The sequence below is a fragment of the Sus scrofa genome, chromosome 8 (genome assembly GCF_054392235.1).
Source record: "Sus scrofa isolate SSC_HxYL_T2T_F1_AM1 chromosome 8, Sscrofa_HxYL_maternal_Yorkshire_Landrace_v2.0, whole genome shotgun sequence".
Lineage (NCBI taxonomy): Eukaryota > Metazoa > Chordata > Mammalia > Artiodactyla > Suidae > Sus > Sus scrofa.
This window is the reverse complement of record NC_139390.1, coordinates 107,594,885-107,614,664: the sequence shown is the minus strand read 5'-3', so window position 1 is coordinate 107,614,664 and position 19,780 is coordinate 107,594,885. Positions and strand designations below refer to the sequence as shown.

General features: G+C 35.4%; 1 protein-coding gene and 1 pseudogene across 9 annotated transcripts in view; one reads left to right on the top strand and one right to left on the bottom strand.

Annotated features, from left to right (window-relative positions):
* AFG2A (AFG2 AAA ATPase homolog A) overlaps positions 1 to 19,780 on the top strand; it is a 324,349-nt gene that overhangs the window by 97,111 nt on the left and 207,458 nt on the right. For 7 of the 8 annotated variants that reach the window (XM_084970684.1, NM_001177913.1, XM_084970685.1 and 4 more), the window contains 1 exon segment: positions 4,935 to 5,061. In XM_084970684.1, the coding sequence (XP_084826810.1) occupies positions 4,935 to 5,061 (127 nt within the window). 8 annotated transcript variants of the gene reach the window in all.
* LOC146400968 (large ribosomal subunit protein uL11 pseudogene) lies at positions 15,225 to 15,849 on the bottom strand (annotated as a pseudogene). The gene has a single exon (XR_014813090.1). The product of XR_014813090.1 is annotated as a large ribosomal subunit protein uL11 pseudogene (transcript).

The following is a 19,780-nucleotide window of genomic DNA, read 5'->3' as shown; positions in this document are numbered from 1 at the left end:
ATTGTTTATTAAAATAACTCATTTTCTTGGCCTCTAACATCATTGTTCAATTTTTCTTTCAAGTATTACCTCTTAAGATCTATATTGAATGGTCCTCAGATTCATTACTAGCCCTGGCTAAATCTAATTTTGATAATAATGAGATTGCCATCTTTTCTATAAAAGATTCAAATATGATATCAATTATACATATATATGTGGATTATATCTATATGGTATAATCATTCATGGTTATAAGTTAGAGCCACTTCTTCATTACTAATGGTGTGAATCTGTCATCTTAATCTAGTTTTATTTAGTTTAGTTTATTCTATCCAAATTCTTTATTTAAACTAAAAGCAAATGTAATCCAGTATTCTTAAATCAGTCTTTGAGGAACTGTTCTGTGCTTTATTTATTTTGGAAAAGCAAGTGAATGTGGAGTTTTCTGTCTCATTACTAGGCTCCAAGGCCCTTGAGGGAGTAGGGACTGCCATCTTAATCTTTTCATTTTTCCTAAAGCTCCGCCTGGTTTGCTAGGCAGTTAATGTTTATTGAATAAATGACTTGAATTGGATGAATTATTGCACTTCCTAATAAAATTATCCCCCTGTTTTTCCTCTTATCCTTATCTCACCATACCACAATGACCTTTGACTAATCTGAAACAAAACCTAGTAGCTGTTTTGTCACTTCTCAACAAGTTTAGTGATTACATTCATACTCACCAGTAAGATGTCTAGCATCTTATTGATTCATTGGAGAAAGAAGGGAGGGTGTACAGGACATAGCTACAGATGAGTTCTGACATTATTTGAGTATAGTTCCTATTAGGGATAGGCAGAGTAAGCAATAGCATACGTAAGATTAGATGTGGAATGAGCCCAGGACCTTTTCTTTTGATGAAAATAGACCGTTCACTTGAAGCTATTTAATGTTGCCCAGACTCCTCACTCCTCAAGGTAGGGCAAAAAATTAGAATTTTACCATTATCTAGTAGTGTAGTTAGGTTAATATTTTTTGGTATATGTATAGCTCTTTCCAGTGCTTGGTAGTGTAACCCTCCTATGGGGGTTCATCAACTCTCCTTGCTTACATGGTTTCTGAGGAGTCATTATATTCAATGTAATTCTTATCTTTGCATCTCTAAAGATAAGTGTTTTTGTCCTCCAGCTTCTTTCAAGCTTTTTTATCTTTGATTTTTCTATAGTTTGAATATTATGATTTGCCTAGGTATAGCTTTTTGGCATTTTTCCTACTTGACGTTTTCTGGACTTTTTGGATCTTGGTGTCAGACATTAATTTTGGTAAATTCTAAGTCATTGTTGCTTCGAATAGTTTTCTATTCCATTCTCTCTTCTCCTTTTGGTATTTCAGTTATACATATGTTAAATATTTTGTTGTCCATTGTTCTTGGATATTCTTTTCTATTTTTTTCTTTTCTGTTTTCTTCAGCCTTTTTTTTTTTTTTTTTTTTTTTCTTGGCGTTTGGATTTTGGATGTTTCTGTTGACAGACTCAGAGATTCTTTCCTCAGCCATGTCTGTTCTCCTGATGAGTCCAGTAAAGGCATTCTTTATTTCTGTCACAGTTGTTTTATACCTAGCATTTTTTTTTTTCTTCGTCTTAGAATTTCCATTTCTCTGCTTATGTTGCCCCTTTCTTGCGTGTTGTCTGCTTTGGCCACTAGAGCTCTTAGCATATTCGTCATAGTTTTAACAAATTATTGGTCTGATAATTCCAGCATTCCTGCTGGTTCTCTGGTTCTGATGTTTGCTCAGTTTGTTCCAACTGTGTTTGTTTACCTCATAGTATGCCTTGTAGTTTTTTCTTGATAGACATGATGTACTGTATAAAAGGAACTGTGCCAAGTTGGCCTTTAGTAATGTAGTATAAGTGAGGTAGGGAAATGTTCATACCGTCCTGATTATGTTGCAGAATTCTAGTGAGTCTGTGTTGCTGGACTGTGAACTTCATTGGATTTCAATAACTCCCCCTTCCCTTAGAATAGGGCTGGCAAGGGTTTTTCCCTTCCTCTAGCTCAGTTGGGCTCTGATAAAATCCTAATATAGGCTCTGGTAAAATAGTTTCTCTTGGAAGCAGGAAGCAGGATTTGTTGAGAAGTACAGAATGTCCTAACACATTTCAAAATGGCTTCTTATGACCCCCACCCACCCACCAGAAGTATGAAGAGGTTTTCCTCAGAACTTCTCTTGAGAGCCTAGTGTAGCTTCTGAAGGTAAAACACAAAAATGTAAGAGTTTCCATATGATTGGGTCTTCCTGGAGTATTTAGCTCTCAGACTTGTCTACACTGGGCCTCCAGCAATTCATCAGTTACATTTCAGGCTTTACTACTCCAGCACTGCTTCCTGTGGAGATTTTTGTTTACTGTTTTTTTCTGTATCCAGCCTATCTGTCTCTTCAGTTTTGGTGATGGTGATTTGGCTTATTGTTTTGGTCTAGAATGTTTGTTTACTTCCAGAATTCATGTGTTGAAATCCTAAGAGGTAGAGCCTTTGGGAGGTGCTTAGTTCATGAGAACAGAGCCCTCATGACTGGGATTTGTGTCTTATTTTATAAAAGAGGCCCCAGTCCTGGAGAGCTTGCTGGCCCCCTTTTATCTTGTGAATACACAAGTGAGAAGGTGTTAGTTACCATCCAGAACAGTCCTCACCTAACCATGCAACCCCTTTGATCTTGGACTTCTCAGCCTCCAGACTGTGAGAAATGAATATCTGTTATTTAAAATACCACCTGGTCTGTGATATTATGTTATAGCAGCCTGAATGGATTAGGGTACCTGTGATCTCACATCTCTGTGGGATATAAGAAAAACTGTTAATTTTTCAGTTTATAGAGCTTTTTCTTATTGTTAGGAGGGAGTAAAGACTTCTAAGATTCTGGACTGGAAAATGGACCAGTCTTGCCTTTTTGTAATCTATTCTCCATATTTTTGGCCATTGCGGTCCTCAAGAAGATAAATCTGACTTTGTCATGTCTGTACTCAAAACTTCCCATTAACTTTAGGATAAAATTCATACTCCGTTAATTTGGATAATAAAGCCTTTGTTACCCAGCCTTGGTTTATCTTTCCCTGCCAGTCTCTTACATTTCTACTTTGCTGTTATGCTATGCTGTTCTGAACTGTTTTCCAGTTTCATTGTTCTGTATTCTCTCCCTATCTTTGTCTGGTCCGCATGCATTTTTCAGGTTTTAGGTTAAAAACTATCTCACCTGGACAAACCACCTTGATTTTCCCAAGACCTGTTCATATGACCTTCCTTATTAGCACCTTGTAGTATAGGATCACCACTAATTAGTTAAGTAAATACAATTAAAGGCCTTGAATGTAATCTGTTTCCATCCATAAATATTTGTATGCTTGTAGTCACCTTGAAAGAGCCTTTAGAGTTTTTGCTAGCAATGTCCCTATGTAACAGCTAAACTCTCGTTTGGAATAGTTATATTATGGAGGATTTTTTGAAGAATATGTAATCCATTTATCCAAAATGTTCAAAGTTTATTCTTAGATAGATTTAGATCAGCAAATTTATGCATTTCCCTATTAGTTATTTGAGGAATTAGTGCTAAACAAAACAAATCTCAGTGGCTTTCCAGGTATTCCTTGGTCCTAAGCTTTTTTGACATTGGGAAAGACCATTTAATTTAGTAAATTGACAATGTGATTGATATAACAACCTGGAAGGACAAACCACTTAATTTAATTTAATTAATTGATAGTACGGTTTGTATAACAAACTCATTTGTGTTTGATTAATGTGAATTAACTAAGTCACTGAGGTCTAAATTCTTTTCTTTAGAGATCCTGATTACCTTACTATTAAATATATTACATGATAATTATCCTAAGCTGTACTTGCTGTCTTGGATGCTAAGACAAAGTTACGGGGTGTGTCTCTTCTATTCTCTTTCCCTTTTCCCCCAACACTCAACTGCAACTGATTGAATTTATATATTTAATACACTTACAATGCTGTTTCACTTTATAATTGTCCATCCAGGTGTTTATTATATATTTCTCAATTCTGAATAAGTCTTAGTAAATCCAGTTAGTGCTAATGGTAATTGTTATTGTGGGGCCTTAAATGTGTAACATCAGGATTTTGTTAACTAGTAAGACTTACTGGGTTTGCTTCTTATAAATTGATATTCAGCAATTTTTTGTATGTGTGTGATCAAAGGAAATGAGATTAAATTAAGGTATAGTTTGTTCAGGGGTAGCTTTGTAATTGACCTGTTACATGAACAAAAGGAACAAAATAAAATGAGTTTTTTTTTTTTTTTCCTTATTTCTCCAGATATGGGTATTGTAGTGATTTCCTACAGGCTGATGTGTTTTAAAAATATTCTTAATATTTTAAAATATCAAGATAATCAGAAATATCCCATTTGTTATAAATGTATAAGGAGTTTTCTATCACGTGGGTTCTTAGTTTCATGTGAGGATGAGTTTGTATCTTATTCAGTTTTTTTATTCCCAATTCCTGTCAATATATTTGCTTTGTAAAATGTAAATATTAGGTTAAATAATTACTCGATAGTATTTGATTAACTTTTGAAAATAATCTTATTATCTTACTTTCCAAATCTTTTTATATTTCAAACTCACTGAGCACTTTGTTATTAGAAAATAGTCATAGTTTAAGGAGTTCCCATTGTGGCTCAGCAGAAATGAATCTGACTAGGAACCATGAGATTGCCTGGCCTCACTCACTGGCCCTAAAAAACAAAAAAAAAAAAGAAAAAGAAAAAGAATAATCATGGTTTATGATGGAGGAAAAGAAATTATTTGGAAATAGTTCTAAATTCTGAAGCATATATCTTATATTTTGAAAAAGGCATAGTGTTTCTTGTTATAGCATATATAGTCTTTGAAAAATAATATTAGGGTTATAAGTAAACAGATTTTTAAAATGGTATTTTTAATACTCAGTTCTTCAGGTGCTGGGAATGTAGCCGATCGTGTTTTGGCTCAGCTCTTGACGGAAATGGATGGCATTGAACAGTTAAAGGATGTGACAATTTTGGCAGCTACTAACCGCCCAGATAGGATAGACAAGGTAAGAAAGAAGGCAGTATGGGCTTTGTAAAATTAAGAACTGGATCATTTGATTATTTGGAGATTTTGTTTTTTAAAATGTTTTCTATCAAATTACTTTCTAATTAGTTTATCATTTAGAGGATACTGAAAAGATCTTAAATCAAAGGAAATGAAGAGAACAGAGTAAAGCTTTTATTTCTGTTTTTATTACTTACAGTTTGGTATTAATGAAACTATTTTGTGAGCCCTTGAGTTTCCCCTCCCCCAATGTTGCATCCAACTCCCAGTATATATCCCTATAGAAGTGAAGTTCTGAAATTCTTTTTTTATCTGATTTATTTTGAGAAATTTTAAACTTTTTAATTCATATTAAGATAAACTTCTGGCTATTTACAAGTAGTCAGACTCAAGTTATTATCAACAACTTTCTAGCATTCTTGGCCTAGTAGTTGCTTTCAGAATAAGTAGAATAAAAATGACAATGGATTTTATTTCTCTTAAGAGTTACTTAGGCTGTAGCTTTAAATTAAACTTTATAGTACAAAATTAGCACTTTCAAGGTATTGCTACCACTATCTTTCCCTAGATTGTAGTTTAATAAAGGAGTTCACTAAGTTTAAATGCCTAATTTATACTTAATACGTATTTTTTAAATAAGAATCTAAATGGAGAGTAAAAATTTACCCCTGCAGCATACCAGTTTCTCTTTTTTTGTTAATGTTATTGCCTCATGTTCATGGCCTTATGATCTCTTCCCTCCCTATGCATGTATACACAAATTTTCACCTTTAAAAATGGGATTTTTTAAAAAGTTATCTTTCTGAAGATTTGAAAGGAGCTTTTATGTGGGAAGAAAGCCTTGTTTTTGTTCACTTAGTTATTTTGCTATGTGATAAAATCCCTTGGTTGAATGTAGGTAAGAAAGCTTTGAACCTTAATAAATTAAACTGTTCCCTTTCTGATGCAGTGTTTCATAAGAAGCTAGGTGAGTTATGAGCACTTATAGGAACTGGTTGGTGCCCAGACACCTCTTACGTCTGTAAAAAGATAGGACTATACCTTAACAAGAGTTATAAAAAGTGCTGAAGGAGACCTTAAATGTTACCTAATCCCACCTTTTGGTTTCACTGAATCCAGAAGAATCCTTTTTCTCCTGGTAAGAATACTTTTTTTTTTTTTTTTTTTTTTTGTCATTTTAGGGCCTTACCTGTAGCACATGGAGGTTCCCAGGCTAGGGGTCAGATCAGAGCTGTAGCTGCCAGCCTATGTCACAGCCACAGCAACTCGGGATCCGAGCCGTGTCTGCAATCTATACCATAGCTCACGGCAACGCCGGATCCTTAACCCACTGAGCGAGGCCAGGGATTGAACCCACAACCTCGTGGTTCCTAGTTGGATTTGTTTCCACTGCGCCACTATGGGAACTCCAAGAATATATTTTATTTTTGTAACATTTGTCTCCTGGTTACCCCATGGCTATTAAGTGCTAAAATTTCTTCTATTTCTTTCTCTACAATGTCTAATCTAATAGTGGCTTCTTTGGTTTCTTCATATTATATGTCTTTGATATTAAATATATTTCTTGAAGTAGGGCTTTGGGCTTACTATAAACTTCTTTGGGTTCTTCAGACTATATGATTTAGCCTCTTTTGTCTTGCTGTGTAACAAATTACTTCAATTTTAACAGCTTCAAGCAATACTCATTTTTTTAGTGTTGCTGTAGTAAGTCAAAATCTGGACGTGATCTGATGGAATTTTCAGTTCAGGGCTCTGTAAAGTGTTGGCTGACAGTGCTCTCATCAGGAAATGGTATTCCTCTTTTAAGCTCATGTTGTTGTGGTAGAATTGACTTTTTGTGACTGTAGACCTAAGGGCTAAGTTTCCTTACTGGCTGTCAGCTGGGAGCCAATCTCAGCTCTTAGAGACCCTGATTACCCTTCTGTCTTCAAAGATAGCAGTGGAGGTGATGCATCATATTTTATTCACCTTACACTTTAAATTTCTATTGCCAGAAAAAGCCTGGTTTCTTTTAACATCTTACTTGATCAAATTAGGCCTACCAAGGAAAGTCTCACTTTCAAGTTAATTGGTTCAGGACGTTAATTAAATTTGTAGAAGCCCTTCACAATAGCATCTCATCTAGCATTTGATTAACTGGAAGAAGGTATGTGTCTGGCAGAGAACCAGCATCTTGTGGCTGAGCAAAAATTCTTTTTACCACAGTGCTCTTCAGCTTCTTTCCCAACCCCTGCATGAGTCCTCTTTTGGGCACTAAGAATAACTTCTAACTTCCTCAGAGAGCAACTTAACTTTGCCTGTCATATGATTAGTTACAAAGATGTTCCTTTGAAATGTCCTTTTCTTTGGAGACCATCTTTTCTCAAAGCATTTCTCTGCTTTGCCTTGTCCAGATATATCTTCCTTCAAATTATACATATAATCTCCCTTAAAATAGAAAAGGATGCGTGAATTGAAACTCCTTTATTAAAGAATTCATTTTTTCACATTCTTTATGTGTTTAACAGTTTGTGAGCGTACTATTTAATATATTCATTAATTTATAATCTCTAATGCTTACTTTTTCCCTCTATAAAACCTAGATTGAATCCCAACTGTTGTGTTTTGCACTAAGGTGAAATTTATCCTAGTTTTTACCTACCCTGGTACGAAGGACCTCAAGAAATGTTAAAGATAAACCTAGAGATTATAAATTATTCTTGGGCTACTCTAAGGTTTTAGGCTTTTTTCAACCTCATCTTAGAATAAATCCTAGAACTCCAAAGATAATGGCAGATGACTTCCATCCTCTTTAGGGTATTTTAGTCTAAATATCTTGGCTCCCTTCTAGAAAATGCTTAACCAGATTTTGGGCAAAACTTGTCTCCAAAGATAGGAGATTGAAGGGTTGGAAGTGGGTTCTTTTTTGCATTTCTTATTTTTTGCATTTTTTAAATGTGTTTCTTGCCTGCTAATAATATTTGCCTTAGGCAGATGCTCTGTTTCATTAATGGCAACTTATAAGTGACAGTCTTCAACATCACAGAGTTTGAAAAATTAAAGTTTGGAAAATTTCTTGATAAAATTCTAGTCATATTTTTGATCCTTTATAAAATGTTACCTTTAATACCTTTGTTCTGAAATCACCTAAGTGTCCAAAATAAGTATTTTAAATACCAATCTACACACTGGCAGTACCTTTTGATTAATTAATCTTTGCCTTAAGCAGGTTCGGAGAGAAGTGCAAACATATACAAATACACACATGTATATATGTGTATTTATATGTATGCTTGTATGTTTGTGTGTATGTATACATCATATATATACGCACACATGCTTAAATATATACTTTGATTTTTACAAAATTAGACATCCCACTTTTTTTAACCAACTAATCTTGGATGAGCATATTTAGATTAAGCTATTGTAATTAGATACAAAGATTTAACTTTCACTAGGCCAGAAGCAGCTAAAAGTCTTTAATTTACTATACACATTTTTCAAAATTTATAATGTTTAATTTGCAGTAGATGAAATATAGTAAAATTATGACCAGCAGCAAAATATAAAATTGGTAAATGGAAAAAAGTATTTTTAAGTGGTATAACAATGGTTTCAAGATCATCAAATGATATGCTATGCTTTCAAGTACAACTTTAAATTTTAATAAGAACAATTATAGGCTTCAAGTCCCCTTCATGGAGATTAAATCCAAAGCCTCTGGTCATGTCTCATTGTAATGCCCCTTCCCCGACTTTGACCAGCCTGGACTGCTCAGTGCTAGCTAGAGAAGGAATGTTGCCCATTCCTCACCCTGCCTCTATATGACCTGTTCCCCATGCAAATAAGGTGTCCTACCAAAGACCAGTTAGAAGATCAAATATGCCCCATACAGAGATCAGGCAACACTCAGCCCTTATGCATGACATAGGGAGCTAAGGCAGGAGAAGGAGAAATTGGATCTCCACTCAGGTCTACATTGTGGGGAATAAAGGCTTGAAGAGTGAGTCAGGCCCGCGTCTTTTAACCTCCATGCACATGAATTCTCTCTCTCTCTGAAAATGTACTTTTGCTTTAATAAATTTGTAAAACATCCACTGTTCCAATGCTTTGCTACAGCAGGATGAGGACCAAGGAAACTTGTAAGCCTATCAGAACCATGGTCTTACTGTTCTGCATATGTTCTCTAGTTGTGCAAAAAAAAAAAAAAAAACCCTAAATAATCAGTGATTTTTATAAAAAATATTTTGTTTGCCATTTCAGGTAGAATTCCATATTCATGTGTAATATGATATTTTTTTTCTTTTTTTTTTTTCCCACTGTACAGCAAGGGGGTCAGGTTATCCTTACATGTATACATTACAATTACAGTTTTTCCCCCACCCTTTCTTCTGTTGCAACATGAGTATCTAGACATAGTTCTCAATGCTATTCAGCAGGATCTCCTTGTAAATCTATTCTAAGTTGTGTCTGATAAGCCCAAGCTCCCGATCCCTTCCACTCCCTCCCCCTCCCATCAGGCAGCCGCAAGTCTCTTCTCCAAGTCCATGATTTTCTTTTCTGAGGAGATGTTCATTTGTGCTGGATATTAGATTCCAGTTATAAGTGATATCATATGGTATTTGTCTTTGTCTTTCTGGCTCCTTTCACTCAGTATGAGAGTCTCTAGTTCCATCCATGTTGCTGCAAATGGCATTATGTCATCCTTTTTTATGGCTGAGTAGTATTCCATTGTGCATATATACCACCTCTTCCGAATCCAATCATCTGTCGATGGACATTTGGATTGTTTCCATGTCCTGGCTATTGTGAATAGTGCTGCAATGAACATGCGGGTGCATGTGTCTCTTTTAAGTAGAGTTTTGTCCGGATAGATGCCCAAGAGTGGGATTGCAGGGTCATATGGAAGTTCTATGTATAGATTTCTAAGGTATCTCCAAACTGTTCTCCATAGTGGCTGTACCAGTTTACATTCCCACCAACAGTGCAGGAGGGTTCCCTTTTCTCCACAGCCCCTCCAGCACTTGTTATTTGTGGATTTATTAATGATGGCCATTCTGACTGGTGTGAGGTGGTATCTCATGGTAGTTTTGGTTTGCATTTCTCTTATGATCAGCGATGTTGAGCATTTTTTCATGTGTTTGTTGGCCATCTGTATATCTTCTTTGGAGAAATGTCTATTCAGGTCTTTTGCCCATTTTTCCATTGATTGATTGGTTTTTTTGCTGTTGAGTTGTATAAGTTGCTTATATATTCTAGAGATTAAGCCCTTGTCGGTTGCATCATTTGAAACTATTTTCTCCCATTCTGTGAGTTGTCTTTTTGTTTTCTTTTTGGTTTTCTTTGCTGTGCAAAAGCTTTTCAGTTTGATGAGGTCCCATGGGTTTATTTTTGCTCTAATTTCTATTGCTTTGGGAGACTGACCTGAGAAAATATTCATGATGTTGATGTCAGAGAGTGTTTTGCCTATGTTTTCTTCTAGGAGTTTGATGGTGTCCTGTCGTATATTTAAGTCTTTCAGCCATTTGGAGTTTATTTTTGTGCATGGTGTGAGGGTGTGTTCTAGTTTCATTGCTTTGCATGCAGCTGTCCAGGTTTCCCAGCAATGCTTGCTGAATAGACTTTCTTTTTCCCATTTTATGTTCTTGCCTCCCTTGTCAAAGATTAATTGACCATAGGTGTCCGGGTTTATTTCCGGATTCTCTATTCTGTTCCATTGGTCTGTCTGTCTGTTTTGGTACCAGTACCACACTGTTTTGATGACTGTGGCTTTGTAGTATTTCTTGAAGTCTGGGAGAGTTATGCCTCCTGCTTGGTTTTTGTTTCTCAGGATTGCTTTGGCGATTCTGGGTCTTTTGTGGTTCCATATAAATGTTTGGATTGTTTGTTCTAGTTCTGTGAAAAATATCATGGGTAATTTGATAGGGATTGCATTGAATCTGTAGATTGCTTTGGGTAGGATGGCCATTTTCACAATATTGATTTTTCCAATCCAGGAACATGGAATATCTTTCCATTTCTTTACATCTTCTTTGATTTCTTTGATTAAAGTTTTATAGTTCTCGGCATATAGGTCCTTTACCTCCTTGGTCAGGTGTATTCCGAGGTATTTGGTTTTGTGAGGTACAATTTTAAAAGGTATCGTATTTTTGTATTCCTTTTCTAATGTTTCATTGCTGGTATACAGAAATGCAACTGACTTCTGAATGTTAATCTTATATCCTGCCACTTTGCTGAATTTATTAATCAGTTCAAGGAGTTTTGGGGTTGAGTCCTTAGGGTTTTCTAGGTATAGTATCATGTCATCTGCATACAGTGACAGTTTGATCTCTTCTCTTCCTATATGGATGCCTTTGATTTCTTTTGTTTGTCTAATTGCTGTGGCTAGGACTTCCAAAACGATGTTGAAGAGCAGTGGTGAGAGTGGGCATCCCTGTCTTGTTCCAGATTTGAGTGAGAAGGCTTTCAGTTTTTCCCCATTGAGGATTCTATTTGCTGTGGGTTTATCATAAATGGCTTTGATTATATTCAGGAATGTTCCCTCTATACCCACTTTGGCGAGGGTCTTGATCATGAATGGATGTTGAACTTTGTCAAATGCTTTTTCTGAGTCTATTGAGATGATCATATGATTTTTGACTTTTCTTTTGTTAATGTGGTGTATGATGCTGATTGATTTGCGTATGTTGAACCATCCTTTTGAACCTGGGATGAACCCAACCTGGTCATGGTGTATAATTTTTTTGGTATGTTGTTGGATTCGGTTGGCTAAGATTTTGTTGAGAATTTTTGCATCTATATTCATCAATGATATTGGGCGATAGTTTTCTTTTTTGGTGGTATCTCTGTCTGGTTTTGGAATGAGGGTGATGGTGGCCTCATAGAATGTCTTTGGGAGTATTCCTTCTTCTTCAACCTTTTGAAAGAGTTTAAGGAGGATGGGCACCAATTCCTCTTTATATGTTTGATAGAATTCACCTGTGAAGCCATCTGGTCCTGGACTTTTATTTGTAGGGAGTGATTTTATGACCTCTTCAATTTCATTTCTAGTGATCGGTCTGTTCCGTTGGTCTCTTTCTGCTTGATTCAGTTTTGGCAAGCTGTAAGATTCTAGAAAATTGTCCATTTCTTCCAGATTGTCAAACTTGTTGCCATACAGTTGTTCATAGTATTCTCTTATGGTTTTTTGTATTTCTGCTGTATCCATTTATGATATTTTTTATTAACTACTTTGTTTTTACTCAGGTGATAAACACTGTATCAAAAGTGTATTTTCCATAGTTTTTTCTGGAAAATATACCTCATTATTTGTTTATTGTTTAATAGTACTGTAAAAAAAAAGTTTCAGCACATGTTTGATCAAAACATGGTGTTCAAAATGTGCCCTGAATGTACTGTTAGAAACAAAACAGTCTTAAGAAATGTTTGAAAAACAACAACTTCCTGTTATGAAGTGAATAGACATAGTTTTCACCACCTGTCTTGTCTGGAGGAAATGGGAATAGGAAGAGAAGGTGACAAAAGAATTAAAGTAAATTTCCTGTGCTGATGCTAAAAGGCAGAGATTTTGTTTTTAGCCTAACACCGAAAAGAAAATTAAAAAGGACTGTCCTAGTGTCAGATATTGCATTTAAGCTAATTTTGGCGACATTTACGTAAATATTTGGCCTTGAAAGTTAATTAGAATACTTTACAAGCTGTGTCGTGATGACCTTAAGTTAGTATACTTGAATGGACAGAATTTAGACTGTTGGAATCGTGAAATTAATATCATTATGTGACCCATTTGTTGTGCATTTTTAGTATTTTGGGGGCAATATTTCAGTTTCATATAGTCCGGGGAAACTAAACTGGAGTTTCCTGGGGATTCTGGTGATTCAGCAAGGGGAGCAAGACACAGAGCTCAAGAATCACATTATTCTACTTCCTTCTATGTCATACATGTCAAACACATTAACTATGATGGAGCACACTAGTCTGAGTAAAGTGATTGCTTGGGGTCTTAGGTGGTATCCTGAAGTCTCCGTAGAACTTTTATCCCCCTACCCTTTTCCTTCAGCTTAGAGATGAGTGAAGAAAAGCTATATTCTCAAGAGTCCATTTTGCATAATAATGACAGTATGTGAAGGATGATTTTTGAGACTGTGATGGCAAGTAATTACATTGTTTTTAGATTGATGATGGCCTGGATTTACACACAGCATCAGGAGACTTTAGACCAGCAAACAACTAAATTATTTTTGATGCCCAAATAATAGTTAAAAGCACAAACTCTAGGAGTTTATATTGTTCTTTGTTATTATTGCTTATGTGGCCCCTTTTAGAAGAGTATAGTGTTCAATCTGTGATATTTCATGTATTTGTGTTGAATATCAAGGAAGAAACAATTGTATCTTCTTACCCTAGTGTTAAGCTTCAAAATTGTTTACGTTTTAAAACGTAGTCCTTTTATTTAGTAATGAGTAATGATGCTTACTATATTAGGCTCTCGATAATGATTATCATTATAACTATTATCTCTAGCCTAAAACATAGTTTTCTTGTAGTAAACTTGCAGAATTTTAAAAATTCTGCCCTATGCCCTCTGTCAAACAGATTGCTCAATTAAGGAAATTTTGTAAGTAATATAGAGGTCTTAAGTAATTAAGTGTTCAGAGTTATTTTCTAACTTAGTATGTTTAATTCATAGAAGTTATAAATTGGTATTATTTTTCCTTTCAGTTTTTCTGGAAGATGGGTTGATGGGTTAAATATGACATAATATTTTTATTTCTTAACTACTGTAAATTGAAAGTTGATTTTACTATACCTTTGTAACATGGAAAAATTAGCATATTTAGAAGTGTCAGCAAATGAGAAGCTATAAATTAGATGTTGACAAGGTAAAGAATATCTAGCCCAGGGATTAGCAAACTATGACCTGTGTACCTAATCTGACCCATCACTTGTTTTGGTACATACCATGATCTAAAAATGATTTTTAATATTTAAATGGTTGAAAAAAAGATGATTTTGTGACACATGAAAATGATGTGACATTCAGATTTCAGGCCTCATAAATAAAGCTTTTTTAGTACAAAGTAACACTAATTTTTGATGTATTATCGTTGACTTCATTTGCACTATTGTAGTAGAATATTTACAGTAGAGGCCTATGGCATGTAAAGCCTAAATTATTTACCATTTGGACATTTGCAGGAAAATTTTACTGACCATTGATCTATCCTTGTAAGCTCTTAGCAGTTTACTAAAGTCTCTAATATCTAATGTTTACACATGAGCCACAAGGTTTTTCTAGAGATTGTTTAAATACATTTGTTGCATATATTTTCTGAAGATAAATTATGTATGAGTCAATAATATCATGCTAGACTTAAAATAAACCAATAATATTAGGAAGGCTTTCTAACTTCTTGTTCTTCGAAGTGACTTCAGTCTCTTCTTGAACATTTTAAAAATATTTAATCTTTTAAAATACGTTTTCATGGAGCAAATAATTATTGTTTCCAAATGAGTGTCTTACTATAAAACATAAATATAGAAATGAAGTTTTTATTATATGAAAAATATATAGTAAATATTCATGACATCTCAATCTTAAAGTTGCATTGGTTTTTGCTTTTTATAATTGTGAGTTGAATCACCTTTATAGTATTTGTCATCATTGGGATTTTCAGGCAATATATTTAATTTTTAAGGAGTTAAGAGTCTATGTTTATACATTGCTTTAGTCAGTAATATTTGATGATGTAACTATGCAGATGGGAGTATGTTTAATCTTGTGTTAGAGTAAGAGTAAGAGTAATAATATAATAAAATACATATTGCCCTTGATACTCAAGTTCTAAGAGAAATTAATTTTTTTAAAGATCAGAGAGACTGTGGAAGGTATGTTAGTCTACTTATCCTTCTGCTGCACTGACCCTGTTATAAAACTTCTGCTATTGTTTCTCCTTCCTTTATTTACCCACCTATACTGATAGAGAACCTGTTAACTCATGAAATAAACCACTCCACCTTTGTTGCACACTGTCAGAAGGTCTTTATTCTCCTGAATCAGCAGCTTTTTTTCTGCCTAGAGCTTCTACATACCCATCTGATTCTATTCTAAAATGCTATAAAGAACAGTTTTTAATACCTCTTCTCTGTGGTTCTTTATTTTATTTATTTATTTTTTTCCCATTAGTTGTCAAATAATCTTTATTTTTCTTTGCAGTTCTTAGCTAGCTGGGCATTCCACTGCACCACTGTTGATGTCATCTATGATGTCATGAGGGTGGCGGCCCTCAACATTGCATCCCACAGACTGAGCAGTCCCCAGGATCTCTTTAATGGTTCCAGAAAGCTCTCTAGCTAAAGAGCGGTGCCGCATCTGCCGGGCAATGTTGACAATCTCATCAAAAGTGATGTTTCCACTGTGCTTAATGTTTTTCTGCTTCTTTCTGTCTCTTGGCGGTTCCTTTAGAGCTTTGATGATCAGGGCAGAGGCAGAAGGTACCACCTCGATCTGGGCTTGTCTGTTCTGAATGGTCAGTTTCACTGTAATTCTCAGACCCTTCCAATCACCAGTTGCCTTGGCGATGTCATCACCAACCTTTTTTGGAGACAGACCCAAGGGGCCGATCTTGGGGGCCAGGGCAGATGTAGCCCCGACTTCTCCACCGGTGCATCTCAGATACATGACTTTGATCTCGTTGGGGTCGAACTTAGGCGGCATGGTGGAGGCGGCTGGTGTCTGATGAACCCGGATTCGGGACGACCGAAGAAAGTTGCACCGTAGCCTCCTCCGAGCCGAAAGCCGAAAAGCTGGTTCTTTATTTTTGAAAACTGTGTTATATGTCTTATCTTTGCATTTCATCTCATCAACAAGTCTTTTTTCCTCCAGGCTTTGCATCTGATTTTATTTCATATGATACTCTTATTCCATCTTCAGCATTCTTCCCTCTCTTTTTTTCCTGAACTGTTGTCCATTTGTTCTTTCTCTCTGACATTGTAGCATCCACAAATGTATATACTATAATTAGTTTTTTAGTGTGATTGGTACAGAGCTTACTGAGTCACTTAAAGCCTTTAATATGAATACTATGCTTCAGCTAATACATTCCAGGATTGCATGAGTTTATTTTCCAGCTCAGTCACACAGTAGATTGCTGTTGGATTTAATGTCATCAGGAACAAAAGAAAAACAAAACTAAAATGTCCAAGTCTTTCCTCAAAGTCTTTAGTTGAGTAGTAGCTTCGCTCTTTGAGCTTATGCTGTTAATTTAAGTCTTAGAAGTTGAGCTCTGGGATCCCCTGGCTCATGTCCCTTCTAGCTCCAGCCATCTAGCCAGATTAGCCCCAATGTGGTATACCTCAGAATGCCTGTCCCCTGCCAGCCTGCACCCACTCCAACTCCACCTGGCCTGACAGAGATGCGTAACACATTCAGCCTACACGGGGGATGCTTCTACACGAGCCAGGAGAGGTAGCTGTTTCACCTAATTCACAGAAACAAAATCAAACAAAAATGAGACAAAGGAATATGTTTTAGAAGAAAGAAAATGAATAGGGGAGGAGCCTAATGCAAGGGAACCTAATACTCATTTACTTGGGAGAAGAATGGAGGACTACAATGAAACTTTTGACAAAGACTTAGAAAATATTAGAAGGAACAAACCAGAGCTGAAGAATATGGTAATAGAAACGAAAAATACACTAGAAAGAATCAACAGGTGATGAGACAATGCAGAAAAATTGATCAGTGATCTAGAAGACAGAATAGTGGAAATTGCCCAATCATAACAACAAAAAGGGAAAAGGATTTTTAAAAGTGAGGGTAGTTTGAGAGACATCTGGGATAACATTAAACATACTAACATTTGCATTTAAAAGTCCAAGAATGAGAAGAGAGAAAGGGACAGAAAACGTATTTGATGAAATAAAGGTTGAACACTTTCCTAACCCAGGAAAGGAAACATGTATCCAGGTCCAGGAAGCTCAGACAGTCCCAAAGAAGATGAATTCAAGAGATCTAAACCCAAACACATCATAGTAAAATGACATAAGTTAACGATAATAAATATTTTAAAGTCAGCAAGAGAAAAACAACTACAGTTGATCTATCAACAATGTGGGTTTGAACTGCAAGGGTCTACTTATATGCAGATATTTTCTAATGGTATATACTACAGTGCTACATGATCCATAGTTGGCTGAAATCATGGGTCTTAAAGGAACTGTGGATACTGAGGGCTGATTATAAATTATATGTTGATTAACCCCCAAGATGTTCAAGGGTCAACTGTAGTCACATATATGGGAATTGCCGTTAAGACTATCTGCTGGTTTTTCAGCAAGCATGTTGCAGAACAGAAGGGAGTGGTATGATATATTAAAAATACTGAAGGGAAAAAACTTAGTACCCAAAGAATAATGTACCTGGCAAGGTTACTATTTAGAAGTAAGGAGAGATAAAGAGCTTGCCAGACAAGCAAAAACTAAAGGAGTTGGTCACCACTAACCTGGCCTTACAAGAAATGTTAAAGGGTCTTTTTTACACAGGAAGGGCATAACGAGAAATAAAATATGTGAAAGAAAAAAAATCTCGAAGGCAAATATATGCTAAATGCAACGTGTCAACCACTTGAAAAGCTAGTATGAAGGTTAAAATTAAAAAAAGTAGTAAATTCAGCTATACCTACAGTAAGTAGTTAAGGGTACACAAAATAAAAAGTAAATATGACATCAAAATCATAAAACATTAGAGTGGAATAAAAATATAGTGATTTTAGAATGAATTTGACTTAAGTGACTAATAGCTTAAAACAAGTAGCTATATAAATAGGTTGATATATAAGAACCTCACAGTAACCACAAATCAGAAACCTACAATAGATGCATAAAAATAAAGAGAAAGGAAATCAGACATAATCAAACCACAAGGCAAGAGACCAAGAGAAAAAGACTGAAACAGAGGACTGTAAAAACAGCCAGAAAACAATTAAAATGTTAATAAGTACATATCTATCAATAATGTCTTTAAAGGTAAGTAGACTAAATGCTCCCATCAAAAGACATATGGTGGCTTGATTAAAAAAAAAATGATGCACACATATGCTGCCTACAAGAGATTTACTTCAGATCTAATGACACATACAGACTGAAATTATAGGGATAGAAAAAGGTATTCCATGTAAGTGGAAACAAAAAGCTGGGCTAGCAAAAGTGATATTAGAAAAAGTAGACTTTAAAACAAAGACCATAGCAAAGGACAAAGATGGGTATTAAATAATGATAAAGGGGTGAATTTAAGAGGAAGATATAACATTTGTAAATGTTTATGTACCCATCATAGGAACATCTAAAATAACAAGTATTAATAAGGATTAAGTAGAACTACCGTATGACCTAGCAATTCTACTTCTGGGTATTTATCTGAAAAATGAAAACCCCAAAACAAAAAAATATGTACACCAGTGTTCTTTGCAACATCATTTACAATAGCCAAGATAAGGAAATGACCCAAGTGCCCATTGATGAATAGTGCATATATACTCTTGACATTTGAAACAACATTGATAGACCTAGAGGGTGTTATAGTAAGTGAAAGAAATCTGACAGAGAAAGATAAACTACTATATTAGCTCACATGTGGAATCTAAAAAGCATAACAAATGAACAAACAACAAAACAGACTCATGGATACAGAGAATAAACTACAGAGTGGAGGGGAGTGAGGGGATGGGCAAATTAGGTGAAGGGAATTAGGGGTACAAACTTCCAGGTATAAAATAGGTCACAGGAATGTAATGTATAGCACAGGGAATATAGTCAATAACATTGTTTTAACAACTTCGTGTGGTGACAAATGGTAAGTAGACTTGCTGTGATGATCACTTCATAATGTGAAAAATGTCGTCACTCTTTTGTACACCTGAAATTGACATAATATTGGAAGTCAGTTATACTTCAGTAAAAAAAAATGGAATGAATAACTATACCCATAATGACATGAGTGAAATTCAAGGACATTTCTTTAAGATATTAAAGATTGCATATTGTATCATTCCGTTTGTATAAAATTTCTAGAAAAGTCAAGCCTGTAGCAATAGAAAGCAGATTATTGATTGGCGCTAAGTGTGGGAGTGGAGATTGACTACAAATATGGATGAGGGAAATTTTTCAGATGATGAAAATATTATAAAACTAGAGTTTGTTGATGGTTATACTTCAGACATTGAACTAACTGTACACTTAAAAATGGGTGGATTTTATGGTATGTAAATTATACCTAAAAATAAAATGAAATAAACCTATTTGGAGAAAAGGGAAGGAAGTTCCCCTTGTGGCTTAGAGGTAATGAGCTCAACTAGTATCCATGAGGATGCGGGTTCGATCCCTGCCCTTGCTCAGTGGGTTAAGGATCCGGCGTTGCTGTGAGCTGTGGTGTAGGTTGAAGATGAGGCTCAGATCCTGTGTTACTGTGGCTGTGGTGCAGGTTGGCAGCTACAGCTCTGATTTGACCCCTAGCCTGGGAACTTCATTTGCCATACATACAGCCCTATAAAGCAGGAAAAAAAAAAAAAAAAAAAAAAAAGCAAAAAGGAAAATGAGACAGGCAAAGGTGAAGGGATGGTGTTTTCTAGGTTTGTTGCTATCAAACTGTATTATTTGAAATTATTTAGCCTCTCTGGGCCTCTGTTTCTGTACCTGTAAAAAATGTACTCCATAGTCTCTGATACATCATTAAAGTTCTG